Below are 12212 nucleotides of genomic sequence, written 5' to 3' on the forward strand. Positions count from 1 at the left end.
TTTTTTTTTTTTTTTGCTACCACTACCGCGGGAATTGGAAGTTACGATATTACCCTTCAGTAAAACAGAAGAAAAAACACACTTTTGTTTTTGTTTGGGTTGAACTTGAATCTGATTGGCTAGAATCCCTTTCCCAGGATTGTTGACGTAAAGTCTTAATATCGATTATTTTAATATTTTTTCAGTTTAATTAGGATAAAATTTTATAATTAAAAAAAAAATACCTTTATAAGTAATTCATATAAAACATCTCTTCAAAAAATAGAATAATTATTAAGAGAATCTCACATTTATATGTATTAGTCAATATCAGTTAATTACTTATTTAATACATGAAGATTATTTCTTAAAGTTACCAACTTATTAGTATTACTTACCACGCTTACCATTTTGCTTTGATTATCAATTTTTAACCTCTTTCTTACTTTAATTGCAATATAAAGTAGGGATGTAATTTAATTGTGTTCGATAATGAGGTTTTATTTACACTGGAAAAAAGGGAACACACTTCGACCCGTGCAAGATATCAGGTCAGGTCTAAAGCAAAATCATATTAGTATATCGAACTGTTAGCATAATAATATGTTTTTAAGATACTAATTCGTTGCGGAAGACTCGCCATTCATTCAAATAATTTATATTAGTCTAGAATATATTTTGTTGTCATCTTGATATAGAATGTATAATAGTTGTTGACAAAAAATAAAGAGGTCAATTGGTTACAGAAAATCAAGTATTCTAATTTCATAATACGAATCTTTATAACAAAATATAACATATCTGTAATGTAAAGTGGTCATGGACTCATCTTTGTGTAACTGTGTTTACATCTTGCGTATACAACCACCGGAATATTTATATAATTTGACAGATAATAATAAACTCGATCGTCAAAGTAGTCTTTTATATACCTACCAGAACACGAAATATTTTCATTGAGGATATAGACAGTAATTAATGTGTATATATGTAACCGATTCATTCTCTTTTTGTTCCATACATTCCAAGTATGGACAGAGCAAATTGACAAGACAATATCGAGTAAACTAGCACATGACATGAGTGAGAGAATAGTCATATAACAATAGGTATAGTGCTTTCTCTAATCATACGAGGTTCGTAAATGGGTATATATAAGCGAATAATACAAAATCATCTCAAACTAATCTATCAATAATATGATCAAAAGTGAAAGAAGATCATATTTTGCCGGTCGTGTCAAGCGTTGGCCACTTGCCAAATGTGGAACCCATTTTCCTTTTTATTTCCTTTTGAATATTCAGCGTTCTACTCTATAACCAAATCGCCTTTTTCGGTTTATCTCGATTTATCTCGGTTTACCTACCTCCATTTCGGTTTATCTACCTCCATTACAGAAGAGAAAAAAGAGGACAAGAAATTGGCCACGGAATATATGAGCCGAGTGTAAAGAGCATATATTTCCCTGAAGAAGCCGATTTCTATAAAGTCTCATTATGATACAGGAGTGGACTTACAAATCTACAAAAGTGGAAGTAATATGAACATAAATCTGAAAAAATACCATAGCTTTACTGTAATAAATCTTTGGTTTGATGAAGAGCTACTTTTGGAGATGGTTTGGTTTGTTTTGTGTAGCTCTGAGGAATTATTGTGAGTCCTTATTCCGGCTGCCATTGCCGGAGCTACCGCCTCTGTTTTGTTTGTTCCGGCAATAGTTGTGCTTGTCTCTTCCACGTCATAGCCTGCGTTAACAGAAATATTCATACTTCATACAAGTCAGAGAATACAAAGGAGTTAACGAATGTAAGAAGGAAACTTACAGTCAAACTTTTTCCAAGCTAAGACGAGTTTCTCTCTATCGAATACTACACGATACCCGGTCATGTAGTTCTCTGTTTCATTAAATGTAAACAATGTGAGGTCACAATTTAACGGATCTTCAATGATATACTAGGAGAAACTGATCTTACGTCCAATTATGTTGAGTTCAAAGCTTTTGACGATGGCCAGGCAATATACAAGTTCACCCTGAGAAAACACACACATGCTGAAAGTATCAGCACCAAAGACAAGGAACGATAGGGAAAGAAGTAGAGAGAGAGAGAGAGAGAGAGAGTACGACCTCAGTGGAGATGACGATTATAGGATCATTGATGGTGAAGTGACTGTTTCCTTTCATTGTTAAGCTTAAACTCGGTATCAAACTGGCATTCGCCTCATTGCTAATCACACCATTTACAAGAAAATCGTTTATATTTTAGGGGCAGTAAACACTCGAGTGTGGATGGATGGATGGATACAAGCTCATACCTCATGTCATAACAATACTCGAATGGAATCCTTGAATCTGGTGAATGGCGCTTATCGTGGGCTTGAGAATGGAACTGAAGAAGACAATTTGAATCATCGAGCTAGCAAAATTGAGCATCACGCGGAACTAACACAACATATGATGGTGTTTAANGACGATGGCCAGGCAATATACAAGTTCACCCTGAGAAAACACACACATGCTGAAAGTATCAGCACCAAAGACAAGGAACGATAGGGAAAGAAGTAGAGAGAGAGAGAGAGAGAGAGAGTACGACCTCAGTGGAGATGACGATTATAGGATCATTGATGGTGAAGTGACTGTTTCCTTTCATTGTTAAGCTTAAACTCGGTATCAAACTGGCATTCGCCTCATTGCTAATCACACCATTTACAAGAAAATCGTTTATATTTTAGGGGCAGTAAACACTCGAGTGTGGATGGATGGACGGATACAAGCTCATACCTCATGTCATAACAATACTCGAATGGAATCCTTGAATCTGGTGAATGGCGCTTATCGTGGGCTTGAGAATGGAACTGAAGAAGACAATTTGAATCATCGAGCTAGCAAAATTGAGCATCACGCGGAACTAACACAACATATGATGGTGTTTAAATGCTTACACTCTCAGAGACTGTCGTATACATCGGATCCACTAAATAAGTAAATGATGTACCGGTGTCAAAGAGCGCTGTAAACTCATCATCTATTAGAGTAGTCCCCACACGCACCCGAGTCACCGTGATGTTGTAGTTTGGGCTGCAATGAATTTCACCACGGTTAAAAGTTGCATTCACAAAGTAACAAAAATCTACAATTTAACGCATAAGTGAATTACCACTTACTGTGAAGGATTCAGATTGAACGGTGTCTCTTCCTGATCAGAACTACCCTTGTCCCCAAAGCTGATCCTTCCAACTCCATCATGTCCAAAACACATGGAGAAAGAATCAGCAACCAGACCTTCCCTCGCCAAAACACTTGGAACCGATATCTTTTCCATGCCAAGACCAAATAAACCATTTGGTGCCGCAATGTCAAGAAAAGAACCACTTTGAACCTGCCCACACCTGCACACGTATTTCACACATTCAGGAAGTTACTACATTGAACTGAAACACAAAAAGAACCAAGTGAAGCAGCTGTGAAGATGCTGACTGCTACTAACCCGAATGTGACATATGCCTCAACACGCTCAGGATTCTTATCCTCGGTTGTTAAGTGCATAACATCTTCCATAAGAATACCAGATGTCGAAGTCTGAGCAGAGACATAAGACACCATATAAGGGCAAGTGCTGAACGTTCCGAGGCATTGATTACGCTGTGCACATAGACTGTTGTTGCAGGTGACCTTCTTGTTTGTAGTCGAAACTTTAGGATTGTAAATGCTCAGTTCAAATTCCTAAACACAGGAAACAGAGAATCAAGGACTCGATCATGGAAACTTTTATAACTCAATAGCTAAGATCAATCAGTAAAACTCAACAACTGTAATAATTGGTAAAAGTGTTAAAACATACAGAAGCGTAAGTGGCTCCTTCGGTAGGTGCGCATTTGCCGCAATCACAAGGGACCCAAAAGAGATCGCTTCCTGTATCAAGCGCCACCATGAATCTCATTCCCGGAGTACCCAATTTCACCGTCGTGTAATGCAAACTGGTATATCAAAATTGAATCAATCAGACTTATATGCTTCAAGCAGAGAAGTTTTAATTCCCCGAGCAAAAACTGCAACTTACAATCCGAGAGAGCTGATACGAGAAGTGGAATTGCCGTCGGAGAAAGTAAGCGACGACTCAGAATCCGACTGGGAGAGTCGACGCCGCCCACGGATTAGCCAATCACGGAGGACGAGAGCGTTGAAGTATTCGAAGCTTCCTTTAGGGGGAAACTTAGCAGACCTTCCGGTTGAATCTGACCATTGTTTGACTTCGTCGGAGAATCTATGATGCATCTCGAAGGTGAAGATACGACCATCGCAGCTCCCGAAGCTCAGTAACATCAAAAGCGGGATCAAGAAGAGAGTAGTCTTGAAGAAACAGCACGACATTGGAGAAAACGATTTCCGAAAACTCGACAGATTTTTTATCCTACTTTCCCGGAGATTTTTCTCGGGAAAACAAAGAGAAAACGAGAAATCATGACCAGAGAAACCCCCAGTTTAGATCTTGGAATTTGTGAGAACCAAAATTAGGTTTTTCTTCCTTTTTTGGGGGAACGATGAAGTTTAGTGAGTTTCGAGTGAGGGAAGAGAGAGAGAGAGAGAGAGAGAGAGAGAGAGAGAGAGAGATCTATCTCTATTTGTAAATTGTAATGTATGTTCGTTCGTTCGTTCTTCTTCTTCGTCGTTAGGTGAGTGTAACAGTCTCTTGTGTAACAAAAAGCGAACTGTTGCGATATACTCATTCCAATGAACACTGGGTCCCACCTTTCAATTTTATAATAATTCTCCACCGACCCGTAATTTCTGTTTCTTCTGACTTCTCACCCTCGACTTTAATAATTTTTTTTATTAAGGGAATTAAACTGATAAATCCCGCGAACAAAAAAAAATAATGATGCACAAAAGATGGGATATACACACAAGGAAAAGGATATACAAAAATAAAACTTTTTAAGTTTGGTCCTGAATTTAGTGTTGTAGAATCATCTGTTGTTGTTGTAAGTGTCCCAATCGAAGTTTGGGTGAGAATATGCTTCGTAATCTACAGGTCCGTCCACGATGTTATCCAAGGTTTGAATACTCCGGAGGAGAGCTGGGTGATAACGGTCTGTATCCGAAGGTAAAAGCTTGTACATCACGAGCACCCCAAGTGTGAATATGGCTTGAAGCTTTGTGGAATCTCCTTTTACTGAGAAGAAGAGCAGCATTGAGACGAGGTACAGATCTACACAGAACCGCATGATGCACAATACCGTGTCCATTAGCTTTCCTTCATTCCCTGCTGGGAACCCACGCACTCTGTACACGTAGAGGAAGTTGTATTTGTCGACTATGTATCTGTAACCAAAGTAAACCGCGCCTACAGGGACCACGAGTGGAGCGAAGGAAGAGTATATCATTGTTAAGGCAAATATGGTGAGATTGAAGGCGTAGTATTGTGCAAAGTCGAATTTTTGTTTAGGGATTGGTGAGGTCCGGCTGATTGGGTAGTCAGATAGGTCTTGGCTCATCGGTTCGATGTCACCGAATCTTGGAGACTCAAACATGTTTTCAGGGAGAAGTGGTGTCTCAAGGTTGCTGCTTGGCTCTTGATTTTCCAAAGCATACTCTTCGTTTTGCTCGGGAACAAGCTGAAGCATGTCGTTCTTCCTGAACTTTTGGATTTTTTTCTTGATCCAGGGGATTGGAGCAAGTAGATCAAAGGAGATTCCTAAGAACGTGCTTGTGATGAGGAAAGCTAGAGCAGAAACGCACGACCTTGATAAGAAGGAAGGGCTCATGTATTCTTCAATCCTCTTGCAATCCTCACCATCTAAATAGCAACGGCTCATTTTCAAGAGCGCGCTTTCCAGCGACGATTCGACAAGAGCCTTGAGAACGATAAGGTTCACAAGGAAGAAGCAAACCATCTTCAAGAGAGCTGCTCTTTGTTCCCCAGAAACTGTTAGGTGCCGCTCAAACTTAGAAAGATACGAAAGAGCAGATGGGATCACAATGTACATACTAACAAATATGAAGACGTTGGGCATGAATTGAAAAATCAGAGATCCGATCCATCCAGAAGTTTGCACCCAATTGAGCCAAGACTGAGCACTGTCCAATGCTTCAGCATTGAAGATTCGGCCAGCACTTACCAAGGCACTGATCAAGGCCAACGGGGAGCTGAAAAACACAAGAATCAACAGTAGAATAGTATTAACAATCACTCTCCGCACGATAAGAGCAACTTTTGTCAGTCCCAGATGATTCCAATAGATATCAGTAGCCAAGGGTGCTCTGTCCACTTTCCACTGGTTTCTCTGTAACCGAAGCTCAGTGACAGAGAAGAACTTTCCAGTACGCCTTGATCTCTCGTTTCGAAAATCCTGAACAGCCTTATTAGCTGTGTACACATCTTTAAACATCACGAAAGCAACCCCAGCACCTTGTGCTCGTCCTTCTTTATAAGCTGCTAACTGAGACTCCAGATCAGCTCTTAACTCTTGCAACTTCCTTAGTTTTTCATCATCTGTAAAACCAAACCTCTCTGTGATCTGAGACCACAAATCCTTCACCTTATTCCACAAAGCAAAAAAACAAGACAGTAGTCCGTTATCTCCAGCGTTCTCAAACTCATCCGGTAGAAGCCTAGAGTCCATCTTGGCAACTAACCAAGTAATCTCATCTCGAACACGAACCAACTCTGTAGCAAGATCATCCAATGCACACAAATCCATGGGAACAATAATCTTATAAACTTTGCCCGGGTACTTAAGCCTAAAACACTCTTCAAACTCAACTCTATCAGACCCTAAATTCTTANAGGTTCACAAGGAAGAAGCAAACCATCTTCAAGAGAGCTGCTCTTTGTTCCCCAGAAACTGTTAGGTGCCGCTCAAACTTAGAAAGATACGAGAGAGCAGATGGGATCACAATGTACATGCTAACAAATATGAAGACGTTGGGCATGAACTGAAAAATCAGAGACCCAATCCATCCAGAAGTTTGCACCCAATTGAGCCAAGACTGAGCACTGTCCAATGCTTCAGCATTGAAGATTCGGCCAGCACTTACCAAGGCACTGATCAAGGCCAACGGGGAGCTGAAAAACACAAGAATCAACAGTAGAATAGTATTAACAATCACTCTCCGCACGATAAGAGCAACTTTTGTCAGTCCCAGATGATTCCAATAGATATCAGTAGCCAAGGGTGCTCTGTCCACTTTCCACTGGTTTCTCTGTAACCGAAGCTCAGTGACAGAGAAGAACTTTCCAGTACGCCTTGATCTCTCGTTTCGAAAATCCTGAACAGCCTTATTAGCTGTGTACACATCTTTAAACATCACGAAAGCAACCCCAGCACCTTGTGCTCGTCCTTCTTTATAAGCTGCTAACTGAGACTCCAGATCAGCTCTTAACTCTTGCAACTTCCTTAGTTTTTCATCATCTGTAAAACCAAACCTCTCTGTGATCTGAGACCACAAATCCTTCACCTTATTCCACAAAGCAAAAAAACAAGACAGTAGTCCGTTATCTCCAGCGTTCTCAAACTCATCCGGTAGAAGCCTAGAGTCCATCTTGGCAACTAACCAAGTAATCTCATCTCGAACACGAACCAACTCTGTAGCAAGATCATCCAATGCACACAAATCCATGGGAACAATAATCTTATAAACTTTGCCCGGGTACTTAAGCCTAAAACACTCTTCAAACTCAACTCTATCAGACCCTAAATTCTTAGGCAAACCCTGAACCATTACAGTAAACACAGCCGTGGAATTCGCATTGGGGTCGCTGACATTCCCATTCCCATCTCTAAACCTAGTAAACTTCAACCTAGCTTCAATGGCAGAGATTCCAAAATGCGAGATAACAACAACAACCACAACAAACACAAAATGCACCCAAAGCAGACCCGAACCTTTCTTAATATGAGTAATCATCGTTTTCGAAAGCTCATCACTAAGCAAAGCAGTCCCAGCGTAAAGATTCAAAGGAAGCATAACCGAAACAGCCAGAACAGCAATAGAGAAAAGAAGCACGAAGCTCCCACCTTCGATCAAAAGAAACTGAGCAGCATCAGCACCACAGTGCCGAGCGATCTCGCGACACGTGGCTTTCCAAACGGCGAGGAGTTTAGAAAAAAGAGCAGAAGGACCAGGCATACGACGGTGATCGCTACGGAGCTTGACGAAAAGGAAGATGGAGACGCAGCATAAGAGGCCAATGACGGAGATATTAAGCAGATACTGAATGTTACCGTACCAAGCATCTGGGATTTCAGGTAAGTCGCCGGAGGATGGAGGAGGAGAGAATGACTCATCCATTGATGAAATCGGCGGCATCGCGGCACTGCGATGCATCGCGAAAAAATCTCCACCAAATTAAGAAACCCAAAATCTTCAATTGGGGGCTAGGGTTGGCTAAGTAGATCGAGGAAGAAGATGATGATTGGGAATGGTAGAAAGGTAAATAAAAGAAAGGTAAAAATTAAAAAGAAGGAGGAGGAGGAACAAAGGGGAAGGTTTGCAATCACGGTTTGGAATCTAATAATCTCCCAGATTCTTCTTCGCCTTACGAAAAATTTCATAAATAACCGGGACATTTTTTTTGAACAAAATAAATGAATTTAAGATGACGACCAAAAAAAACTGAATTACGATAAATAACATTTTTTGCACAAAAAAATGAAGTTAAGATGACGTCTAAAAAAAATGAATTTAAGATAAATAATATTTGACCCAAAAACATGAAAACAAGATTTAAGATATGTAAAATACTGATTCACTGATTTGTGAAAATATTAAGTTTACATATATAATTGCTAATGTAATATATCGATTAAGCATATGCTAACTAATTTAACGAGTTTTCATAATATTTATTATAAAAATAATAACATACTAGGTAACACAACCCGCAATATATGCGGAATAAATCGACTCAAATAAAATTATTACAAGTAAAATTATTGTTTGGAATTTAAGGTGTCATAATAATAATTTTACATATAATTTTATTTATTTATTCAAATTTATATTTAATTATTTTGTATAAAATATATTTCATCTGTGAAATGTGGAAAATAATGTTAATTATTGTGATAATTGTGATAATGTTATTTATTTTTAAGATTATTGTAATAATTAATTTTTAATATATAACCCCTTTGTTTCATATAGAGTGTCATTTTAGAATTTTATTTTTGTTTCACAAAGAATGTCATTTTACATTTTCAATGCACTATTTTATATTTTTAATGCATATTTTTCATTAGATTTTCTAGTTTTACTTTTAATCTATAACTAAATTAACCCATTAAACATTTATTAAACGAGAGCATATATGTATATTTTAATATTTTCTTAATTTGTGTGAAATGTGTTAAAATGACACTTATTGTGAATTATTGTGAAACAGAGAGAGTACTTGAATAGTCATCAAATTTTTAAAATCAGAGAATAAGTTTTGTATTTCAAAAAATTAAATAGATGAATAAGTTTTTTAATAGTTTATGAAATGCAATTTACTTTAAATAATTAAATATGTTATGAAACTGATAATTAAATTATTAACTATATTTTCTTTTTTTAATAATTGATGAAGTCTTTCATTTAAAAAAAACAATAGAAAGAAACATTACCTTATATATTCTAATGACACATTTATATAAATAATAATGAAATAAAGATTTTCTTATATATTTTAATGGCACATTTAATAAATCAAAAGACTTATTTTTGTAAATATGTTTATCTTGAGATGCTTAATTGTAATTAAATTTCCAAATTGTTCTGGCGACGACACATCAGCATTATCAACAAAATGCTTCTCTATTAATATATAAGGGATTAATAGTTTCAGTGAGATTTTTGTATACATAACAAAATCGAATTCATAATTCTCTTATGCTATGTGATAATTCTTTGGTCTTCCACCATGAAAAATAACTTTGAACTTATATGTATTGTAAATCAAACTCCTTTGCTAGAGTTTATTGAAAATATACACTATGTTAGTGTAATTTGATAATCTCAAAGAGCCTTTGACATTTTTCAACTCTCTCAATTTGGAGCAGATCTTATAGTTTATTTCAAACTATTTGATTAATATAAAAAAAGATTGTATACTATGGTCCATTGAATTTTTTTTTTGTCAAATATATTCACGAATTTCCTCATAATCTACGCTACACATAATCCAATCGTTAAATACTTGTTGATTTTCATAACTATGACTATCACCAGCTGGTTCCTTGTGATTTCATGGATAATGATCCCATTTGTGTTTAACCCATCTGGATTCGATTGGCTTAAGACAGTCAAAGATTTATGAACTGGATCTAGTACCAAGGCATGATCTGAACAAAATCTGAACAAAGCTGGAAAAAATGGTGGTATGAAGAACTAGAGCATCTGAGAAACACCGAGTTGGCAGGAATAATTATGGAGATCATCTTGGACCTCCGGTTTTTCTTTTTCCAGTATGAGATTGTATATCAACTCAAAATTGCAAGCGGTTCCACCAGCCTTTTCGTCTACATGTTCTCATGGATATACATCTTTGTTATATTTGTGTTTATGCTAGTAATCCAATATGCATGTGAAAAGTACTCCGCAAAATATCACATACCAGGCTTGTCCAATTTCTCGAGATCATGTTTGCTATAATAGTGATTTTTGCTTTGATGGAGTTCACACATTTTAGCTTAATTGATATCTTTGTTCTTGTTATGGTATTATGGATATTCACCATAAGATCATCAATATTCTCTAAAACTACATATATTTTAAGATAAACTAATATTTGTAAGTTTTTTTTGTTGAAATTACTTTATTAATTTACAAGTTGAAATTACTTTATTAATTTACAAAATATTATAATTCCATGTGGTTTTAAAAACAAATGCATATTAAAAAACTTATGATACATGAAAACACACAAATCTCCCTATTATTAATGGGAAGTACATTTTTTAAAAGTAACAATTTATTTGTAAGACATAATTAAGTTAGACTACTGTGTTTTTTGTTTGTTTGTTTTTAATCAATACAAAAAAACTGGGTTTCTCTTGTTTTGACACATCAGCATTTCAAGATGTTGTGCGATTTTAAAATAAGTTACCCAATCAAACTATAACAATTAATACTGCTCGTCGTTTTCATCCAATAATAATCTTCTCTCTTTCTCGGTCACACACTCTCTCTCTCTCCTCAAAGCCTTCGTTATGTCTAAAGCTAGAAATCGATTCAACTGCTTACTCAAATCAGTGGTTTCTCGAATCGGAGATTAAAGATGAAGTAGAAGAAAAATTCAATCAGTGGTTGACTGCAACGACAATACCAATTGATGGGTATGTACACCAAGTATTTTGTTGTAGCTACCATGTCTAGATTTGTTAGTCCCTGTTCACAAATGAAATCATCAACAGAGGACAAAAGGGTCGAAATATATAAGTTCTAACCATAGAGCCTCTACGTAGTAAAAAAAAAACCATAGAGCCTCTATGATAGAGTGTGTGTAGCCAAGTGAGATCTGCAACTGAAATTTCGCTTATCATATGTCGATGTTCTTTTTGTTGTTTGTAAATTTTTGGTGGAAATGTCACAAATGTTTTTGTCCAAAAAAAAAATGTCACAAATGTTATTGATTTATTTGGCTGTTATTAGTTATCTATTTTGTATCTAAAGTATATACATCAGCATTGCCAAAAGTTGAGAATTCTGTATTTGTGGTTTATGTTTTGAATGAAGGTGATCTCACGCCGGCTCAAACGCTTGATTTACTCTGTTCCAAGAACACTTCATGGTATATTCATATAAGTTTTGAGAAAAAAAAAAGGACAAAGTTGGGATTACAAGACTGAAGACTCCCTTCAAACGCTTGATTTAGGATTTAGGAAAGTCCATCAATGGTGAGGAAGAAGAAAAATTTGAGGGCTAGGGTTGGTTAAGTAAGTAGATCGACAAAGATGATTGGTAATAGTAATTAGGAATGGTAAATAAAAAAGGAGGAGGAGAGGAGGAACAAGAGGAAGGTTTGCGATCACGGTTCCCCCTATAAAAAAACCCATATGAAAAATTCCGTAAATAACCGGGACTCTAAAAATATATATATATATATATATATATATATATATATAGAACTAGGAATGGTAAATAAGACTAAGAAGATATGTATTTATTGTGTAATGTTTTAAATACATGGATTTTTTCGAAATTGTATATTTACTTTAATTTGTTATTAGGATTTAGGAAAATCCATCAAGGG

The 12212-nt window shown here is 36.5% G+C and overlaps 2 protein-coding genes and 1 long non-coding RNA gene across 4 annotated transcripts; 1 reads left to right on the forward strand and 2 right to left on the reverse strand.

Annotated features, from left to right (window-relative positions):
- LOC104721182 (aspartyl protease family protein 1-like) lies at positions 1389–4604 on the reverse strand. Its single transcript, XM_010439103.2, has 10 exons — positions 4038–4604; positions 3819–3954; positions 3465–3700; positions 3142–3366; positions 2920–3055; positions 2759–2832; positions 2571–2670; positions 1953–2010; positions 1803–1874; positions 1389–1724 (listed from the first exon to the last, which is right to left on the reverse strand). The coding sequence occupies exons 1-10, from the start codon at positions 4346–4348 to the stop codon at positions 1501–1503; spliced, it is 1572 nt and encodes a 523-aa protein (XP_010437405.1). The 5' UTR covers positions 4349–4604; the 3' UTR covers positions 1389–1500.
- On the reverse strand, positions 4789–8526 carry LOC104721183 (CSC1-like protein At4g35870). 2 transcript variants are annotated; one of them, XM_010439106.2, is made up of 2 exons: positions 7671–8526; positions 4789–6751 (listed from the first exon to the last, which is right to left on the reverse strand). In XM_010439106.2, the coding sequence occupies exons 1-2, from the start codon at positions 8303–8305 to the stop codon at positions 4945–4947; spliced, it is 2442 nt and encodes an 813-aa protein (XP_010437408.1). In that variant the 5' UTR covers positions 8306–8526; the 3' UTR covers positions 4789–4944. The 2 variants fall into 2 exon arrangements, with proteins under 2 accessions (XP_010437408.1, XP_010437409.1); XM_010439107.2 differs by having other exon boundaries at positions 4789–6516; positions 7436–8526.
- LOC104721184 lies at positions 11105–11771 on the forward strand. The gene is made up of 2 exons (XR_756933.1): positions 11105–11295; positions 11696–11771. It is a non-coding gene; the product is annotated as an uncharacterized LOC104721184 (long non-coding RNA).

The sequence above is a fragment of the Camelina sativa genome, chromosome 11 (assembly GCF_000633955.1).
Source record: "Camelina sativa cultivar DH55 chromosome 11, Cs, whole genome shotgun sequence".
Lineage (NCBI taxonomy): Eukaryota > Viridiplantae > Streptophyta > Magnoliopsida > Brassicales > Brassicaceae > Camelina > Camelina sativa.

What these genes read in the sequence shown, in the direction of transcription:
- LOC104721182 (XM_010439103.2), bottom strand. Translation starts at nt 4,348, where the DNA reads ATGTCGTGCTGTTTCTTCAAGACTACTCTCTTCTTGATCCCGCTTTTG. An exon ending in TAATCGTCATCTCCACTGAG is followed by an intron (nt 2,011 to 2,570) that starts GTCGTACTCTCT and finishes GTGTTTTCTCAG; the next exon opens with GGTGAACTTGTATATTGCCT. An exon ending in AGCTTGGAAAAAGTTTGACT is followed by an intron (nt 1,725 to 1,802) that starts GTAAGTTTCCTT and finishes CTGTTAACGCAG; the next exon opens with GCTATGACGTGGAAGAGACA.
- LOC104721183 (XM_010439106.2), bottom strand. Translation starts at nt 8,305, where the DNA reads ATGCATCGCAGTGCCGCGATGCCGCCGATTTCATCAATGGATGAGTCA. An exon ending in GGTTTGCCTAAGAATTTAGG is followed by an intron (nt 6,752 to 7,670) that starts GTCTGATAGAGT and finishes TAAGAATTTAGG; the next exon opens with GTCTGATAGAGTTGAGTTTG.